The sequence below is a fragment of the Camarhynchus parvulus genome, chromosome 3, assembly GCF_901933205.1.
Source record: "Camarhynchus parvulus chromosome 3, STF_HiC, whole genome shotgun sequence".
NCBI classification, from domain to species: domain Eukaryota; kingdom Metazoa; phylum Chordata; class Aves; order Passeriformes; family Thraupidae; genus Camarhynchus; species Camarhynchus parvulus.
Window position 1 is genome coordinate 97,627,455 of NC_044573.1, and position 21,303 is coordinate 97,648,757.

The 21,303-nt window shown below is 34.1% G+C and overlaps 1 protein-coding gene across 1 annotated transcript in view; it reads left to right on the forward strand.

Annotated features, from left to right (window-relative positions):
- EYS (eyes shut homolog) overlaps nucleotides 1–21,303 on the forward strand; it is a 703,292-nt gene that overhangs the window by 360,436 nt on the left and 321,553 nt on the right. Inside the window, exons 28-30 of the mRNA XM_030944777.1 lie at nucleotides 6,949–7,073; nucleotides 10,687–10,811; nucleotides 14,078–14,330. Of these exons, the coding sequence (XP_030800637.1) occupies nucleotides 6,949–7,073; nucleotides 10,687–10,811; nucleotides 14,078–14,330 (503 nt within the window). The remainder of the gene's footprint in view (nucleotides 1–6,948; nucleotides 7,074–10,686; nucleotides 10,812–14,077; nucleotides 14,331–21,303) is intronic.

Here is a 21,303-nt window from a genome sequence, read left to right on the forward strand (position 1 = left end):
CTCCATAGAAACACGCTTCAAAGTAGATCAGGAGAAGAAATTTTCAGTAGTATTAGTGATAAGGCAGCTGACTCATATTACTTTGAACTCAGAGCCATTTTTCTTAGGAAGACAATCAGTTTAACCCATTAGTGAAACCACAGTACCAAAAAGATCCATGCTGATCGAACATAGGATCCCAGAAATCACTAAGAGTTTGCACACATGTGCACACAGAAGTCAATGTTCTTTTTTCTCCTCTCAATTTTTCAGACTCCAAGAGCAGTAGAGCACATATTTCTTTATTTATGTATTTATTTAACATCATACACATTGATTGGGTTGTCTGCTGCTTCATCAGCAGCATCCACAGTCTTCAGACTAGATGGATGACCACACAGCAGATAATCTACTTTCATGTGATACCTTCTTTTTTTCAGGGTTTCTTAAGGAATTCCTGCATCTGAGTGTAATATGATAAAATCCCAAAATCTGTAGCCAGTAAAACCTGCATGGGACAGTGACTAAGCTAAGCTCATTATATGAACTGTCCAGCATTTTTTGTGTTCATTGAAGGCCATGGTAAAGCTCACGATGAAAGTTGTTTAAAATGCATGATGCAAAGCTTGGAATAGTGGAACATCTGAAAAAAGGTTTCTCAGTTGAAGTGATTTGCCTATAAAAGTTAATTCTAAAGCAATGAAGAGCTTGGCCATTATTAGATAATTATAAAAACTTCCTCTCTGACTATTCTATCAGCTTCACAGTAACATGCCCATAGCTATTAATCTCACTTTTAATGTAACAAATACAGCAAAAGTTTCAGTAACCTGACAGATGAAACAAGAATGCTATAACAGATTCTACTGCCAATAGATTTTATATGAACAAGTTCAATGTTATGGTAATCAACTGTAGTATTGTAAGAAATAGAAGAAAAAACAAATCAAAATAATTCCTGAGAATTATATTTTATAATTCTGCCTTAAGGTTTTTGTTTGGTTTTTCAGTTTTTACGGAATATACCTTAAGTACAAATCAGTTCATGAGCAAATTCATGTTATATTAGTGTTTTCTGAGATAGGTTCCTTACCAAGGTTCTGGCAAGCCCTGAAGAGGCCTTCTCTTAATTGTCATAAACAGAATTAGTTATTGAGGTAGGAAAATAAATGGAGAATTTCACTACTTATGTAGAAATCACTGGAAAAGCATAGAACCGTATAGTGGCTTAAACTTGGCTAGTTACCAAGTGCCACCCAGCTGCTCTTTCACTCCTTCTTCTCAGTAGGATGGGAAGAGAAAATAAGATGGAGAAACTCCAAGGTCTAAATAACCACAGGGAACTACTGGCTAAAAGTCTTCACTTGGGGAAAATTTAATTTATTGCCAATTTCAAATAGAATAGGATGTTCAGGAGAAAAAAAAAAAAACAAACCAAAATTAGACCATCTTTGCTCCAATTTCCATCAATGTCTTTTTCACAGGCTTAAGTTCACTCCTTTTTCCCAACTCCTGTACTTCCTTCTCCTTTCCCCAGGTGGTTTAGGGACAATGAGGAATGGGTTGTTGTGGTCATTTATTGCGTAACCTGATGAGAGTACTTCATCAGGTATATATATTCATTTATGAGGCAATTTTTTTTATGTGTGTATTGAGTTAATATAGACAGGCAGATGTGTAAGATAAGAAAAAAGAACACACATGGAGCAACTAAGTTAGAAAGAAATAAAAAGATCCGAACATTCAAAATTTTATGAACATTACATTGTAACTTTCAAATGAGACACTTCATTTTTCAAACTAATGTTGATAGGGCCAGGATTTTGGTTTGTTCTTGTATATCTTGAGAGAAAAAAATCACTTAATAAAATGATGTTTGTTTTTTTATATTTTGCCTGTGAATGACCCTACTTAAAAGGACAAAAATGATGCATTGGCTTCCAGTAAATTGAAATTTACTATCCAAAAGGTTAGCTGTTGGAGAGTAAAGTATGATAAAGACTGAATTTTTTATTTATCACTCTAGAAAAATTCCCCCCTGCCAAAAGTTTAAAGCTTTAAGAAATCATGTTATAATGGTAGGTATATTTAAAATTAATCGATGCTCTTAGTTATTTTTTCTTTAAAATTAAAAAGGTTCTGCAGAAGTTTGTAGTGCTAATACTTCTTATGAAGGTCGTGCCTCAGTAGTGCTAAGGGTCATGTATTTCACAGGAAATGTCTCTAATAATTCTGAAGCTGGTTAAATTATCTGGTTTTCCTTGCTCTTCCTTTTTTCCTTTCCAAGCTGGCATATGAGAATCGATTAAATGAATTATAAGGTCCATGTTTGATAGATTTTTCACTTCTTTAATTTAGACAGTAAAACTTTCTATCACATTTGAAGTTAAGAATTATGATTGAGATAATAGAGGTGTGATTCCGCTGGAAGTTAAAAAGGAAAAAGTTGCCTTGCAAATGTCAAGGCACCTTGTGATCCAAGATGATTAAAACTAAACTGTTTGCTATATGAATCCCAAGGTGCTGCTATATCTCAGTGTCCATGACATTTAGCCAGTGACTTTTCATAGCTTGTTAATAATGTATAGCAATCCCAGTATAAATTTGCAGTGACAAATCTGGCCTGTTACAGTAGAGCAGTTAAATAGATTTATTTTGGACAGAAAATGCAGATTTAGAAAAAAAAATCATGACTAATGTCAAAAGAGATTGCACATTAACAATACAATTTTAGCTAAGGCATTTGCTCAGGAGATGTGCTTTTCACATTCATCTATTATTCTGCCCAAAATCCTGATTATCTAACCTGGAGGTATTAGCAAAACATTAAGAAAATCATCAAGGTTAACACTCACAAAGAAAAACTGATGTCTCCAAAAAATTTCATCGTGTGGACTGGTTCACAAAATTCATTGATTTTACCAGGTTGACTGAGTCACATAAGCAGGTAAAGGTTACAGCATAAACATTCTCTTCCAAGTACAATTGCTGTTAATCATTGCTCCAGATAAACCTAATAAACTTCTGTGTTGTAGAAACCATGTTTTTTCTGAACCTCATATCTCACTGATACACAAATTATTAATAAGCTGTAAAAGGTCACAAGGCAGATGAAGAAAGAGAGGGAGAGAGAAGGAAAAGGGTACAGGTTTAAAAAATGGACTCAAATGATGAGATACAAAACAGACTCAAAGAGTAGTGAGTAACGAGAGGATATAAATCAGTGTTGTAGAGAAAAATGTGGCTGATGTTTGGATTCTTTTAGATTTTCTCTGAGGCTGAAAGTATACTAACAAAGAAAAAAAATTACTGTGACTGTAGTAAGAATTGTCATAGATCAAAATCCTTCATTTAATTCTCTCTTTTCAATCTTTTGTTCAGCTGTTGCTTTGGCATATGCTCAAATTAAGATAATTACTCCTGATAATGATTGATATAAAGGCACAACATAAAAGGAATTATATTTGCACCACAGTACGTCAGCATCTTATATGAGATAAAAAAATCTGCGAGGAATGACAGAAAAGAGAAAGTTCTTTGTCAACATCCCTAAAACTGGTCATAAATAAATTGTGAATGCATTATTCTTACAGCAAATGAGCACTATTTTTTTGCTGCCTTTCAGAACAAAACTATTGATCTTATGTTGATCCTTCTGTAAGTTTAAAAGCTCAGACTTCCCAGTGCACAAACTTACTTTGTTAGGTAAGCCCTCGGAGCCATTTGCTGATAAACATAGATATCTATTTATTTATAAAGGCATACATTGTTTTCTATCAGATGGTAATCAACATACAAGAATTGCAGTGATCATACCTTCATATAAAAGCTATCTAAAAGCCTCTGGTTTTTTTTTTAGAATGTTCATATCCCAAACAACACATAGAAATATGTTCCAAAGTGTTTCAGATATGTTTACTTCTATTTATAGCAAAAAGAACTGCATTTCATACCTACTTAAACTTTCTAATATCAGTTGTATTTAAATTCTACTGTTTCTGCCCCTTCTAATGTTCTAGAAGAAATGACAGAAGGGAAGTAAGAATGTGCAAAGGCAGAACAAAACCACTTTTTTTTAGAGGAGTAGATATGAAGGAAGGTGGGAGTGAATAAAAGGCTAAGAAATTATTGGAGTGCTTATCAAATCCTAAGAAAAGTTAACTTCATTAAAACTCTTAATAAAGTGTAAAGTTTATTGCAATTTTGGGAAATTTGTGAAAGCTGCTGATACTAAGCTGTTGTTTTAGCTTACTTTTAGTTGCTTCATAATTGCTCAGAATAATTTAGTTAATAGCATGGCTGTCTTTGCAGTGATGAAGCATTTCTTATATCACATCATGCTTTTTGAACAGAGGCAAACTGAATACTGTGATATTCCAGTTTTTACCAAAAAAATATAACACATCAGTATGCTAAATGCTTCCAATATTCTAAAGTATTCTGTAAGTTGAATGATTGTCTGACATTGGAAAAACAGCACCTTGTATATATTGATATATGTAAGACTTGATATACTGGATATCTAGGTGCTTTCATGGGTTTAAGACTTGCATCTAAATTTCAGTTTGAAAGCAAAGTCCTATTTGCAAAACTTTCCTATTTCTGGTGGTGCCATAATCACTTTATATGGTATTATAAATTTAATGAATATTTGGAAAGCTTGCAGTACAAAATAGGTTATTTTGCCAAACTTTTATATGTACACACACGTATATATACTTTTCTACCTCAGTGAGAGTATGAGTTAGGCCCATAGTTATATAGTTTATATCTCTGAAGTTTCAAGGCTTTGTAGAGCCTTGAGTCTCTGAAGTCTCAAGCTTTTCTGAGTAGGAAATTTCACAGAGTTCATCCAGGCTGTAACCTGCAATATCTAGCTGATTCCATACTATTGATTCTCCGTGGGAGTTATAGCAACCTGCTTCACTAATCATTCTCACTCCAAATAGTTATGACCACAGAAGATCAGTAAAGACTGTTCTAGTCTTTACTGGTGTCTACTACTCAGCAAGTATACACACCACATATCAAAATGTGCCCAATCCAAGCAGCCAACAGGAGAGTTCTTAAAAAGACTTTTTTTCAATGTTTGACTTTTACAGACTAAAATATCAAGCTCACACACATTAGATACACATAGATGCAGTTGTTCTGTCCAGATATCTTACATAATTGTACATTTTTTCCAGTTTATTCTGTAAATGCTTTTTTATTGTTAAGATAAAATACATCTAATTGCGCCAAAGCATAAAGTTAAATTGAATTTAAACTGGCATAGTATTCCCCGTGTCTAGTTGCATTTTCCCCCTTGTAGAATATTCTCTCCATTCTTTTCATATCTGGGAAAATGTTCTCCCTTCAATTTGTTTATTTTTGATCTTTTAATTTTGTTTTCTTTAATATGCTCAGTAGACAGTCTAAAAACAAAGGTATATGAAGAAAACTATTTAAGATTTCCATGAGCAAAATCATCCTCTGTATTCCTTATTCCGCTGAGCATAGGAGAATGCTAGGGTGATTTATGTTGGGTATGTGAAGTAGTGTTCTAACTACTGGGCTTTGACATTTACATGTAGGATCAAAGGACCAAACTGTATCTTCTCAGTGAATTTTTTAAAATGTTTTTCAACCAAAAAACAGGTGGGCTTATGGCGCATTCACTAAGGTGCATTTTTCATGCTTTTTCTCTCATATATAATGACCAGATATTTGAAAAAGAGAAGTGTGTGCTTCAGTTTGTTTATTTTTCAAGCTGTATGCCATAGCTGTCATCTGCAGCTGATGTAGACTTTGACAAATCTGTTTTGTTGTTATTTTCTTGGTAGATTCCAAATTGTCATTACCCAGAGTGTATTCCATATGAAACAAAACAAACATAGTCTAATAGTCACAGCAAAAATAAACCAAAGTATAATTCCTGATACAAAGTGTAATAATCCTTCAGGAGGTGTCTCACACATGTGTTTCATGGTCCATCCTCCTCTTTTGCTTCACAGTCTGGAAAGCTAAGGTAGGCACTGCAGGTACCTCATTCTAACTGGATATGTTGAATTCACTCAGTGTAGCACCTTGAGGAGTAGGTGACATGGCTACTTGGATTTACCCAAAGGTACTTTGCCAATGTACTCATCTCCCTCTTAAGCGAGACATAAACCTTTATGCTTTTCAGTAGACCCAAGACAACACACAAGGTGTGCATGACTCAGTTACTGAAAGGAGTTTTTGAAAACATTGTCTCATGTGAAATATATCCATGTACAACACATCTCAAAAGAGTAAATTTTATTAATACCATTATGGGACCCTGGTTTTTAGAGCATATTTGAATATATCCTAAAGTTATGTGCATATACACAAAGACATGTTTTAAAAATGAGATTAGTAGGATTTTTGCACTTCATTAAAGATCTTGTAAGCCTTGTAAGCTATATGTTGAAATCATATGGATCGACTTTGATATCAGTTATCACATAGAATTTACAACCACAAAAATACAGAAGAGTTTTTTTAAGAAAACGAATATTTTATACCTACAATAATAATTAAAGTTTGGGTCCTGAAGATTAGCTTTTATGCTGTAGTTTATATTTGATAGTACACAGTTGTCAGCAGGCAGTTTTTCAAACACAGGCTGCAGTTACTTAGCTAAATTATTTTAGTAGACAATCTCCCAAGAGTACATAAAGAAAGGTTTGTATTCACCTTGGTAGAACCAGTGCACTCTAATTGGGACTGTTATGCTTGATTATGGTCCAGATGTGAAATTTTTGGATGGGTTTTGCCATCATAAAACCCATAAAAGATCAGCATGTATCACAACATGAAGTGTTTCAGTAAAATATCTTGAAACACAAAGTAATATATGATGTCTTGTTAATGGACACATTTTAGACACATTGTTTCCACACAAGGTCTATTTTATACGATGTTTATGCATAGTGTAACCCTTTGGAATGTTGTTATTTTCAGGTGTCTTGCTGGATTTTCTGGACAATTTTGTGAAATAGAAGTTAATGAGTGTAATTCATCACCTTGTCTACATGGCTCAACCTGTGCTGATCATATCAATGGATACACCTGTAAATGTCAACAAGGTAACTGCCATATGACAGAGGAATCTTAAATAATGATAGTTTTGAATTATCAGTGTTACTAGTAAGTTTTATATGAACTATAAGGTACAAAAATGTTATCTCTTTGCCAAGATTTTTGGATGAAATCCAAAGAGAATTAACTACTCCAGTAAGCATATGAGAAAGCCTTCAAAGTAAAGCCAGCTCACTGAGGGAGTCTGAAGTATTGTCTAGAGCCAGGTTTATTGTTTATGATCTTTACTAATGTAACTTACTGACCAAGCTGTCAAATAGTCGCTGTTGAACAGCAAAATAATTTCACTACCTATAGAATGAGATTGACTGAGAAGAAATTCTGAAGACTTTAACATTTTTATTATTATCCTTAGTGTTGATGTTGTAAGGCATACCTTATTGGTATTACAATACAAGCTTACAAATTTATTCTGCTGGCTGGGATTAAGAGAAAAATTTTTTAAACATTATAAATAGAATGAAAAAAAGGCACTTGCTTAAAAAGTGGGAACTGTTTCCTAATTCTGACAGAGATCAACTAAAACAGGTCTAGTGGCTTATGAAAATCTAAGAGATTTACTATTCATCAAAATATTTTACAAATATGTATTAAAATTTTACAAAAGCAAAGGTCACAATCAGTGTGCATTGTCATGCAATCACAAATTTAATCTGTTCAGGACTACTTACAATCTCCTGTCATGTCAGCTAATAAGAAGCCATTTCTCAACATAAGTAGAATTTCTAATCCCTATACATAAGTAGCATCCTGCTCCATAAATTACTCTTAAATTAAGAAATATTTCAGTACCTGGCTCCTGAAACTTTAATTTTTCAGTTTAAATCTACTTACTATTTTACTCACTTCCACTGCTGAATGATTTCTGTGATAGTATTGGAACAAGGTTTCTTACTGGTTATTTTAGAGATAATTTAGATATATTCCAGATGATAAATATTCTGTTAACCCATGCTATCTCCATATATCTGATCTAGTTACTTTGTGACAAAATATGTTCATGTTGTTGGTTTCAATTTACAAGCAAAAACATGTTAGCAAACTCTCCTGAAGTTGTGACCATATATATATTACACTTCTCTAGAGTCTTTCTACTCATTCTTGTTCTACATTTAAATAAAAGCACATAGCAAATTGTATATTAATACATTTTGCACTTTTTTCATTCTGAATGTGTCTTAATGCAGCTTACGAAACTATATGTAAGAGATCTTATTAAAAAAGTATGGAAGCTACTGAAGCAAATACATGCATGTGTGTAATGAGATTTAATGAGGCAGTTTATTAATTTGTTTAACTGATAATAAGGAATGATTTTCTAACATATAAGACTTAAATCTAAGTATCTTTGGTTTACTAAAGGCTAATTATGAGTAGGACTGTTGATTACAGCTTAACATTTTTTAGCAACTTTTTTTAATGTCAAAGAGGTACTTAATAATTCAGAAAAACACTATAGCTCTGATGCATGAACCAATGAATTTTTTTTTAATTTTTTCATACAGAATTCATGATAATAAAGATCTTTCTGATCTTAAAAAATTGGAGTCATGGCCTAACCTCAGTACTACATATCCACCTGGTACTGCATATGGCCATATCCCCCTCCACCAATATTAATGACTTAAAAACTTAAAGACATTATTTTTTAGTCATTAAAGTGCTTAACACAGAATACATTGCCAAGTCCATTTTTTTTCCTTGCTTTTAAAGCTTATTAAAATAATACATCAAAGATATTTTAATATAGGCATTTAAAAATTGCTCACCAGCTAAGAACTGTGCTGTCTCTGTGCAACATGGAAACTCTTGGTATAAGGAGGAGAAAGTTCTCTGGGGCTTTGGAACTCACTCTTACAGCTAACACATTTTAAATACCTCCCAACCAAAGCATGGCTGACTTTCTTTTATATTCCTTTTAATAATACCTTGTGCTAGTAGGGGTGAAAGATCTGTAAATCACTCTTCCATTAGGTAAAAACACAGAATAAAAAACACATGCCCTAAGTATATACATAATTTTTACATATCTTGGGGAGATTTTTTAATTAATATGATATTTTCCAGTGTTATTTGACTCTCTAAAATGGCTTAAGAGATGAGAAGATTACAGCTCTGAAAAGAGGTGAATTTGGAGAGGCAGGGGAACCTTTGAGAGGAGAAACTTTTTTCAAAGTTGCACATCTGAAGAAAGGGATTAGAAAAAAAATATAATCCAGAGAGAAAAACTAGAAATACCTAGGGAAAAAAATGGCATTTTTTGCAGGCTTTGACTGTTCACATATAATAGATTTTATATTTCTCTTCTTAGCTTCACCTATAGAAATATGGAGCTGGGATTGGGGATTTTTTGGTCTATAAAGGCAACAATGGGAAACAACTGGGCAGATAGTCTGATAGACCCCTCAATAGATTCCCTGTTGTAATTTAATGAAATGGAAAAGGGATGATACCAAGACTGAAATAGGAATGATACCAAGACTGAAATAGGAACAAGGCAGATGATTGCAGCCTTCCAAAAACCTCCAGAGAACAAAGTAAAGCATGTGGTGACAGCATGTGATACCAGGAAAGGGAATGGATTTAGCTCTGACAAATGCATTTTGTAATGGATCATGAATTTTGTCAGCTATTGTCGCAGTAGCAGCCCCATACCCTTAGAATAACAGATGCATGTTCAGGTTCTGTGCCTGCAGCTCCAGGCTGTTCAGTTGCAGAAGCAGCATGGAGAGATGTAAACTGTGTTCTAAGAGCACCTCAGACAGCACAAAAGCAACAACAGCAGCTGCTGGAATTAATAGCAGGCTCATGGTTAAGTCTTTAACTGGGCAGGCTGCTCTTCTACTAGGACAACTAAAGCAAGACTGGAATGTAACAGGTGAATCCATTTGATGCATACTCTGAGGCAAAGTCTGAACAGTGACAACTAGATTTGTAGCAGCCAAGGACTGCTAGGGGACTTGCGGGGCTGTTGGGTTTTCTTTGTTAGCTTGTTTAGAAATAGTAAAATGGAGAAAAATCAAATCTGTAATGGGAAGTGGGAATATCATGGCAGAAAGTCGGTGCTCTTCATTAACTAGCCATATTTTACAGAGTTCTGGGTTTGTATTTAACAAACAAATGGATGGATTACATTTCAACTTAGCCTACAAGGAGCAAGTTTGAGACAGGCTTAAATTACATGACCTAAAACACAGCTTCAAGATGAGAATTTAGCCTCTGATTTATGGTGCACTTACTTGTAAAGGAGATTTTAGCAAGAAATGTATATCAATAAAATATCCAGTAATCTGACTAATGAACTGTGAGAAGACAGAATCTCATAGTGTTTAAACACAAAGTATTTGCTCAGAAAATGTCCTCCTCATTGATCTGGTACAGTAATCTCAGAGTTTCTCTTTTTAACTTTTTTCCTTTATTTTTTTCTACTCTGAGAAACCACAGCCCAAAAAATTTCATATTCATCCCATAATATATATCTCCATATATGTGAGAATGGATGATAGTTATCCATACCTTTGTTCCAACTACACTCAGTAAATGGATATAGATTTTAATGAGTCTTGCTTTGGGGTTTGCTTTGCTTTTGTTTTCTGACAGGCTGGGAAGGTCTCCATTGTGAGTTGGATGTTGATGAGTGCATATCCAACCCCTGCATACATGGTATCTGTGTTCAGAAGGAGCCCAGCTTTGGTTATTCCTGTTTTTGCAAGCCAGGATTTGTGGTGAGATGCTGAAATTCTTTCTTATCTTTCCTTTTATCTGGCTGTTCACATTGCACAGAAAATACTTTTTAAGCTTGCTCAGAATTGTTGATATACTTCTTGAACTAAATGGAATTACAGAAGTGACTTATGCTTTTTTCAAGGAATTAACCAGGAATTTCTCCCTGTTCCAGTGACTCTTTGTCTACAATATTGTAAAGTCTGTATTTTACCATAAGGGCTTGGTAGGTAAAAATAGATCTGAACAATGCAAATAATCTGACTAAATTTACTGACAAACTATCCTGAGAAGGAAAAAAACTATCTCATAAAAATTAATACCATTTTTGAAAGGTGGATTTTACAGAGTAGTAAGGGTAACATTGATACTTCCCACAGAGCATGGTAACTGCTGCCTTTTTTTCTTCTAAAGCAGATTGGCTTTCAAAGCAATGTCAAATAGTGATGAAGGATACATCACTTGAAGGCCATAGTCTTTTTATATGGAAAACAGTTTGATCCTTATGTTACAATAATCTTATTTTTTCCTTAAATATTCATGCTTATCTTACATGAACAATTGTAATGGAGAAGATCAGGTTCACAATTTTTTGTATCATTTATAGCTTACAAAAAAAACACAAAAAACAAAAAAACTTCTGAATACCAAATAAAACCACCAGAGAGTAAGATTAAAATCTGTTTAGAGAAATTATTTTTTCGATTAGTGCAAAATTTATTGGTACAAGTCAGTGTTGTGCGACGCTGTAGAGACCAGAAGTACAAATAAACCCAAAAATGGGTTAGAAGGAGGATAGATTAATTGCTATTCAAATTACTCTTCTGAATGTTACCCTGGCCCAGGGAGTCTTTGATTTACTAATTGCCAAAAGTTGGAATGGTATATTTGGTGAGTTACCAGATGCTAGCTCTGCTTGTTTTCTTCCTATTTTCTTCCCAAAGTATTCATTAACAGCTCACTGATGATGGAGCTAGATAGATATTTGACCCATGGGGGCAGTTTTTCTATTAGTACATAGCTTGGGTATTAATTGTACATTATGTTGCAGAACAAGCAAGCCCTTGCAGAAGGAAAAGTAACAAGCCTTTGAAGCAGCTGAAATTTAAGATGTATCATCTTTGTTTTTTATTCCATTATTAATTTTTCCATCTTCAGTGCCTCCAATTCCACTATGCTTTGGGAAGGAATATAACAGTAAGAAAATACAGTAAGAAAACACAGAAACATTTTTAATATACCTATCTTCAGTGTCAAGGATAAGAAGTTATGGTCTAAACACCTCAAGAGGTATATTTTTTAGGTCCCAATGGGTTCTGGTTCCTAAGCATGAGTAGGTATGGAGTGGAAACAGCAAAACTCACAGAGAAATAAGTATTCAAAGAACTCCAGCTACAGTGTGTATGTAAATCTTCTGTAGTCTGTGTCTGTACTGTTACCCAAAGTATGGATCATAAAGCATAGATTGTGAAATCTCTCATAAATTTTCAGAACAAAAGCATAGTCAGTGGTATAAGAAATAAGTGTTTACTTTTTAAGTGGAACCATCTATAGATATATACCTACTTTAAAATACAAATATGCACAAGCTAAATGATTCCATCCCCCTGTATGGAAACTGTTAAAACATTTACAGGCACTTTCAGTGCTATCAAATTTATCTATGGCTACTTAATGTACCCTTCATGCACACTGGAGGTTATCCACATCTGCTTTGTTTCTATGAGTCATAAAATCGTAATCAAATGCTCTTTGCCATTAAATGTAGTAGTCATAAAAATGTACTAATCTGTCACAGGAAAGTCAGAATGAAACATAAGTTTTATAGGATTAAGAACGATTATGAGCCTGCTCAAACTGATCATTTGTTCTATGTGTGGAATTAGAAAAGAGCAAGAAGGAAATGCATGGGAACTGACATGTTAATTGGCCTGTTTTTTCTTTGTGCTTTGGAATACCGACGCAGTGAGTGATTTTATAAGATGCCATGAATTTACCAGATAGCTCGTCTGCTTGCCAAGACAAATTAAGAAGTTGATTGAAACAAACATGAATGTATCAAAATTACTCAAAACCCATCAATTTAACCTCTTCTGTTTTAAACCCCGAATAATTTATACTTCTTGTAAAAAAAGTAATTTGTTTTCATGCCTACATTTCTTCCTCTCTCTCTCTTGTCCTTCCTATTGTTTCTTAATATCATAAATTAATATAATAGAGTTGACAGAGATCTCATAAAATATAAGTTGTCCCAAGTTCTGTGTAAATAGTTAGCTACATAGACATGAAAGACTTTTTAAGTATTTGTCTGAAGGAAAGTGTGTAATGGATACATGCTTTTTGAGCTCTAAAGAAGGCTTGGATTTTTTAACATGTGCTCCAGTTGCAGGAAAAGATTCAGTTAGAAATTATATCCTGATGATATGTTGTAAGAGATGTATGTCTTCAGGGATGAAATGTACATATTTTAAATAGTTATCAAATACGTAGTATCCTTCTAGGATAGCTGTTAGCTGTCTCCCTTCACGTAGTCTATTAGTTCATTGCAACAGAAGTGAAAATAAAATGAACCCAGGCCTGACTTCAGAATATATTTATTTCACACTTCAAGAATGCATTTAATTCACATAATTATTCCTTGCCTTTTTTACAGACCACTGAATATGATCATTTTTGCTTTATTACTAGGGAGGATATTTCAGACTTCCCATGAGTTGTTACTCTTGATAAAAAAATAGGAAATGAATGCCTGGTCCAATTTGAAACTGCCACTATATTTTTTCTTTTCTAAACGCTATCTGTGAATGCAAGGTATTAACAGGGAGCTGTGTGCAGATTTGGTAACAACAGACAACAAACAGTGGGCTGCAGTGTACAAAAGGAAAGAACATTAGCTTGCAAGTCAGAGCAAGCCATAGATTTTTTTAGTCAGTTAAGTCCTCAGCAAAAAGTATTTTTCAAACCTACATTCTATATGAAGATCATTATTTAACCAGTTTTTAATACTGGTAACAATATTGTCTTTGATACTATGCAATTACAAGTCTGTAGCGAAATTATTTTCTTGATAATCAGAGTCAAAATGTTACTCAGTTAAAATTTAAAATATGCAAGTATACTGTTATATTAGTTAAGGAATATTTTCCACATGATATTTCCTTTTGAAAGTGTAAGCAGCTTAATATAAGCAAAAATATTTTAGAATCAAAAGAATATGAAATGTAAATTGTCTTCAAAAAATATCCTTTTTTCGAAAACTCTCTTTCAGGGACGAAGCTGTGAGCTTAATTACAATGATTGTCTTATACAGTCCTGCTCCACTGGGTTTCTTTGTGTTGATGGAATAAACAATGTCACCTGTTTACCTACTATGCCCCAAAGCAAGAAAATTCTCAGTGAAGTGGCTGAAGTGCTTCCTGCTGAAATTTTAGACAATGACCTTCCATCAGCTCTGGCTGTGTCTATGGAACTTTGGTCTAAACATGTCTCTCCTGATTTACATGCAGGAGAAGTGTCCCAAGGTGAGTAGAAAGAGCTTCTGAACAATGCATATATCAAACTTCTTTCCTTGTTAATGCTTCTAAAATGGTAAGAATATTGGAAATATATTAATTTTAATTATTAAGATTTTTTAAAATTTCATTTATTGCCTTCTATTTTTCTTGTATTTACTGCAACATCCTTTCTTAATTGCATTTATATGTAACTGCAAAATTACTCTTTTTTCTCAAAAGAATTTTTCCCACCATCTTTCACATCCAATAAGGAAAACTCCACTTTCATTTAGCTGAGTTTTCAGTTTTCCAGAGTGTACAATTTCATATGCCTCATATTGTGTTCAGTAATCTCTGATTCTAATGCCAATCTTCCCTTCTTCCTTGGCTAGTCAGCAGGAGAGAAAGATAATTTGCCTTACTCCATGGGGACTTTGATTCTTTTTTTCCAAGTCACATGTTTTCTGAGTGCTTCTTTTTCTGTGCATTTAGATGTTTTTAGACTAAAATACATATTGGACAAACCTCTCAAATCCTCTGCCATTCTAATTGTTTGTAGTGATGGTTTTGGGATGCCATAATTTGCCTATCCTGTTATTTTAAAACATTCAAAAAAAGTCAAAAGTAACAGAAGTGCAACATTTTATTGTGGCTTCTTCATTTTACTAAAAATAGTATTACAAAGGCATTCTCTTTACAAATAGTTTCAGAATTTTTTTGCTTATATACATCTTCAAAGGGATTACTTGTATAAAAAATAAGTGGAATCCTGTTTTGTTGTTGGCGGGGGTTGTTCGGTTTTTGGGTTTTTTTTGGTTTTGGTTTGGTTTGGTTTTTTTTCGATTTTGTTTTGGTTTTTTTGGGGGGTAAATGAGTTACAGAGAATGTTGGTTTTTGGTATACAGAATTCTCTTGGGATTGACTGATTGAGTGATTGATTGACTGAACTGCTTGTTCTGCCTTTTCCTTCACAAGAATCACACACTCATCTTCCCTTTTTCAATTGATATTGTCTGACTATTTTTCTTCCAAGACTGTCTCTTAATAATCATCATTTTCATCACTTATGTTCTTTAAAGAGACAAACATAAACTTGACGAAATGATTAGGTAATGTTAAAGATCTGACAACATAGGAAATTCAACCACTACTGGAGACAAAACTGCATGATCCAGACATGGAGATCTGTCATTCATGAAATCCGGGTACCTTCTGAAACATTCAGCTGAGTAAGGTATCTCAAGAACTACTTTTCACTGACATAGTTAACAGTACTTCTGAGTTCAAAACACATCTATTTGTAAAAGTAAGTGAGCCTCTTAAAATATGTTAAAAACAATCTGCTCAAGTGCTCTTATGTATATCTTCTTTCTACAAAACCTTCAGGTATAAAATTACTGATGGATTCTGAAAAGTTGTCATTGTTTGAATCCCCTAATGATGAGATATCCTATTTAGTTTTATTGGCACAAGTCACATCTGTGCAAACCGAAATTTGTAAAATTTTAATGACGAACCATTTATTTTTACATACCTGTTATCCTGCTTCAAGTTCTGCCTTATACAAGTATATTAGCTATACTGTACTGAAACAAATGGCTGCTGTGCCTAATAAAGAGCTGATGAGTTACCCTGTTACCTGGACTGCACAGAACATCTGCAGTGGAGTAGGTTCTGGCCTTTATCAGCTGGTGTTCTGTTGAGTTCCTCATTCCTATTCAAAGAACCTTTTTGAGGTGGTGGGGTGTTTTTATACAAAGATAAAAGTGCCTGTCAAAGTTCCAGGTGCTTGGAAGACATTTATTGTCACCAGGCAGCAGCTGATATGGCACCTGCAGCTGTACCTGACACAGATGGCTATTCCTCACCTTCTGCCACACAGGCTACTCGAGCAGTAGAGAAGCAGGTTGGAGGCTGCTACAATGCTGACAGGAGATCAGCAACTCAAGTTTCACCTCCCTATAATAATCTTTTCAGGATTTCAGGTGTTCCTTTCATCATACTTGCATATAAACTCAGGAGGTATTTCTACCTCTTGTGTATGTATTTATAATATTATAGTACGGGTTATAGTACATGAGTATATAGTATAGAAGTATAATCAACATTTTTTTATGTAAAATAGGTACAGAGAAAAGTTTATATCTCTTGAGGTAAATTTTTTTGTATGTAGTACAACTAACATGCCATTTCTCATTTCACAATGATACAAATGATGGCTGCATTTTTTAAGAGAAGTACTACTTTTAGAACATTGCAACATTTCAGAAATAAATTCAGGGATTTAAAAGGACACATGAAAACCTAAGAATTCTGGAATTAAATATTAGCGAATATTGATTGGTTTGGTCTACATTTTTATATTATACTTATATAAAAGAGAATGAATACCCATAAAGCCAAGGCGAGGTTTTTTTGCTTTTCATTCTTTGCTTGAGGGCTTGTGTCAGAAAAAATGACTTTATATCATTGATTTAAAGCACTTAGGGGGGAAAAAGTATTTCTAGACCAGGAAAGATATGTATAAAGGTGCCAAAAGACAAATAAACCATTTTTGTGGGGTATAGAATACAGTTATTTTCTTGTGAATGCTTGTCTAAATAGATTTCATTCTCAGTACGCATACATAAATACACCGATCAAACCCATGCTGCCAGAACTGCCTCCTGATACTGTGCCTGTAGTCAAGAGGTCAAGTTGTCTGAGCATACCACTATGGATCTCCACCCGATCATATGACCTAAAAGTAATATTATTTACATTTTTTGTTGCTGCTGTAGTTGTTGTTTTGGGGAGTTTTGTTAGTTTGATTGGATTTTATAATGGAAAAAATAGAAAAGGAATAACGATGCATCCCCAAAAGTAAATAGCTGCCCTTATGCATAAGTAAATCTATGTCTTTTTTATTGGAAGAAATAAGACTATTAAAAAGCTAAGTGAGAAATGCTCTTGGATGAGTAAAATCTTTAATACATAATCCATAGTGGAAGAAATGTGTCAAGCTGTTAAACCTGTTGTACTCATCTATAATTACAGATTTTGTGTATTTGTTAATAACCTTTATTACTAAATCTTGAGAAAAAATACTGATGACCCACTCAGATAAATTGCAGTCTCTGAAAAATGGGAACTACATACTTTTCATATATTTCAGAATAGTTGTTCTCATATGACAATCAGTAGATACATTACAGCAAGTTCTAAGATACCTTAGAGTAGCAGGGATCTCTAGTAAAGGGCTATGAGAGATGAGATGTATCTTGCAGAAAAATGTATTTTTGATCTGGTCTCCAGGTGTGCTTTTCAACTGCCATGATATTGCTTGCAGCAAATAATGTTTTGTAAATGCATTTATTCTTAGGAAAAAAATATTTATTATTATAGAAATGCTTTCATGTGACCAGAGGGGATGACCTAAGTTCTTAACCTTATGTCTGTTAGCACTCTGTGAAATTCTGTGTGACTTTTTCACTTTCCCATGCTCTGCCACCAAGTAATTGCCCAATAAGCAACCATTAACATAAATTGAATGCAGGGAACTTTTCTCTCTTTGTCTCTCTCTCTTCCTTCCTTCCTTCCTTCCTTCCTTCCTTCCTTCCTTCCTTCCTTCCTTCCTTCCTTCCTTCCTTCCTTCCTTCCTTCCTTCCTTCCTTCCTTCCTTCCTTCCTTCCTTCCTTCCTTCCTTCCTTCCTTCCTTCCTTCCTTCCTTCCTTCCTTCCTTCCTTCCTTCCTTCCTTCCTTCCTTCCTTCCTTCCTTCCTTCCTTCCTTCCTTCCTTCCTCTCTCTGTCTCTCTCTCTCTCTCTCTCTCTCTTTTTTAGGGCAGCCAAGCATTGAAACAAGTCCAGAGAGATTGCAGTTTCCATCCTTGGAGATATTTAGAATTCAACTGGACAGTATCCTGAGAAACCTGTTGTAGCTGACCCTACTTCAGTGGTCCCTTCAAACCTCAGTTATCCTGAGATTCTGTTGTACCATGTAATGGTTAGGACAGAATTGCCCTTCAGACATTGTTTATAAAGACTCTTAGAATTTACTACTATGCAAGTATCTAGTTAGTCACCAAGAGTGGGATTCATCTTACCTATAGCTATCCATTCATTAATCTGTGTAAACTATATCACTGTAATAAATGAAGAAAAATTGCACCATCTGCTTTAGATGTCTGTTCTGGGATAGGATGCAAACTTTTCTCCTTTTCTTAATATGTACTATTCTGCTGCTTTGTACTTTTGGTTTTGGCAAAGAAATTGAATATTGCTTTGAATATTCTGTTTTTGTAATGTATGTGCATTGTAGAGCTCACAAAGACATTTGAAAGACAAAACCCAGCAGAACCAGACATGAATGTTAACAACACATCTGCTATTATGCAGCAGCTAGCTGGATTTACTTCCATTAATTATGGAGAAAAACTTTCATTAAAAAAATACTTTACTGAAGTGGATTTTCATCCGCCTATTGAGTCACCTACTGTGACTGCCTGTGTTCAATATTTCATTATTTCCTTTAAGACTTTCCTTTCCTTAAGACTGCCTAAAACAGGAAATATGTCTGAACATATCACTAATAGTCAAATTGGTGCATTACTACAAAGTTCTTCCTGTTCAGTATTATTTTGTTTAAAATCTTGCTCTGCAAAAATTCCAGTTTTGATTACATTATTGGTTAAACACCCCTAGAATAAAGCAAATTTCAGGGTTTTGGATTTTACACACTGCTTTTCTTTATAATGTAATGCTTTTTCAGCTTTCTCCTTAATCAAGTTCTATTCAATTACAGCAGGGTACACTTGGTTCCTGAAAAATGTTGAAACTACGTGATGCCTTTGCCTCCTAATCTGTCTTTATCATATTGAATTGTTTATGTTATATTCACTGGATTTGTCATCACTCTCATTATTCCTTTAAGCTTTGTCTTTCATCAGTTTGGCCAGACATATTACTATTCATTCCATTGTAATTTCCCTGTTCTCACTATCTGTAATCATATGCTGTTTTTAAACACGTTATTATATCTGTCACATCAAGAAGGTAATTACTTTTGACATAGTGAAGTTACTAGCTATGTAGGTTAGCATGGAATTTCATGCAAAGTGAGTGCTTTGAACACTGATCCATTATTTGCACTTTATTTGTAACTGCTAGAAGCTTGAACTTGGTAATTTTCCAGACCTCTTTCACAAGAAGTCATTTTCCCTAGAGTTCTGATAAAGACCTAGAAGAATAATCACAAGCCTGGCCTACTTCTGGTTTTACTTAAGTGCAACCTGCTGCTCTGCAGGCAAAAACAGCTTGATAGTCTGCAACTTTTAAGTGTATTTTTTACTCTGATTGCTTTGTGCTCAGACTTCTAAGCAAGCCAGGTAAATAGGAAGATCTGTGGGAATTCTATGTAAATGGCTGTCACAACAAGAAAAAAAAATTAAGAAATTAAACTTTCATTTCGAAACTATACATAATTTGACATTTTCTAGATTTCTGTATCAAAATGAATTTAAATTACCTTTTGAGCTGACAAATATCTTCGGCTTTCTAATCATCAAAAGCGTTCTAAATGTCTTCTAGACTATGCATTCTACATCTGCTCAGAGGCTCGTGGTGCTCGATATTCCCAGCTACTTTAAAGCAGAAAGAATCATGATATTGGGAATAAAACTCTTGGCATACCTGCCAATGACAGCAGATGTTGAGTTTCAGGTATGAAGTAATTTGAGAACAGTATTTATGCCACTCAGTATCTCCTGTCATTTGGAGTTTCAAAGCCAGCGAGATCTATGAGCATCATCTACTCTGGGAACAGGGAAATATTCAAAAGCATCTTCTGTGTTTGAAAAATATTACTCTAAGAAACTTCCTACAGGCATAGTTAACTTCCATATGATTACAAACAAACAAACAAACACACACAAACACAAAACAACAAAATATACATTTACTGGTACGAGTATTTCTGGGTTAGGGAAGTTTTTTTTCTTGTAACTCAAAAGATTTTCCTTGATTTTTTGAATACTATCAGGATTCTATGTTAAGATTGATTTATACTGTAGATTTTTGAACCAACCAAATATATAACATGTGGGCTAACATTCATCAGCATAGCAAGTGTACTGTTTTGAAAATCTTAAAATGTCATTTGTGTAGCGGGTTCTGAGGAGCCTAAATCAATTGGGATTGCTTTTCTTTGAAGAATAGCAAATAAAAGATATGAGGTGTTCCATGTAGCTCACACTTTGCATTTACATTTCGGAGCAGTTATTGAATTAATTATGCTTTGCTCTTAAACCTTATTTTGAACATATTGAAAATAAATCATAGTTATCAACTTCTGAAGTTTAAAATAAGAAGGGATTTTAGAGTCATGAGAACCTCTGAGTAAGTCTTTCTCTTATTATTTATTTGGAAAACCTATTATTTGGTATAATATGAAAAGTATCCCAAATGCACAGATTGTTCCTCAGAGGAACTGTTACATTCCCTGGAGTTAAGTAATCCTTAGGGATGATTTAGCAGCATTCAAAGTGTAAACACAATCAGTTCAGCTTTTTCCTCATCTTAGTTGAGGAAGTGGAGAAATTCCTGTATGACTCCCTTGAACAAGTAACTGCTCACTGGCAGTGGTAAGCTCTGATATTAATTGGAATCTGAATCAAAAAGAGCAGCACAACAGGAGGGTTGCACTACTGGATTATAGTGCAAGGTCTCTAGTTCTGTAATTGAAAAACATTGTTCAAAATCTTAGCAAACCTGACCTGTAGTCACATTTATTCCTGAGCAGGAATTCACATTTAAATAATGTGAATTCCTGCTCAGAAAAAAAAAAAAAAAAAGGAAAACAATTCTTTCCCTTCAGTTGGGACCTCTGCTTACATGGACATTAGTAAGATAGAGGAACTGTTGGCCAACCATTATCTATAAGTCCTGGTTTTGTTCTCAGATCAGTCATATGTGTACAGATGTAAAGAGGTTAGTGTGCTGTGGAAAATAAAACAAGGGAAAAAAA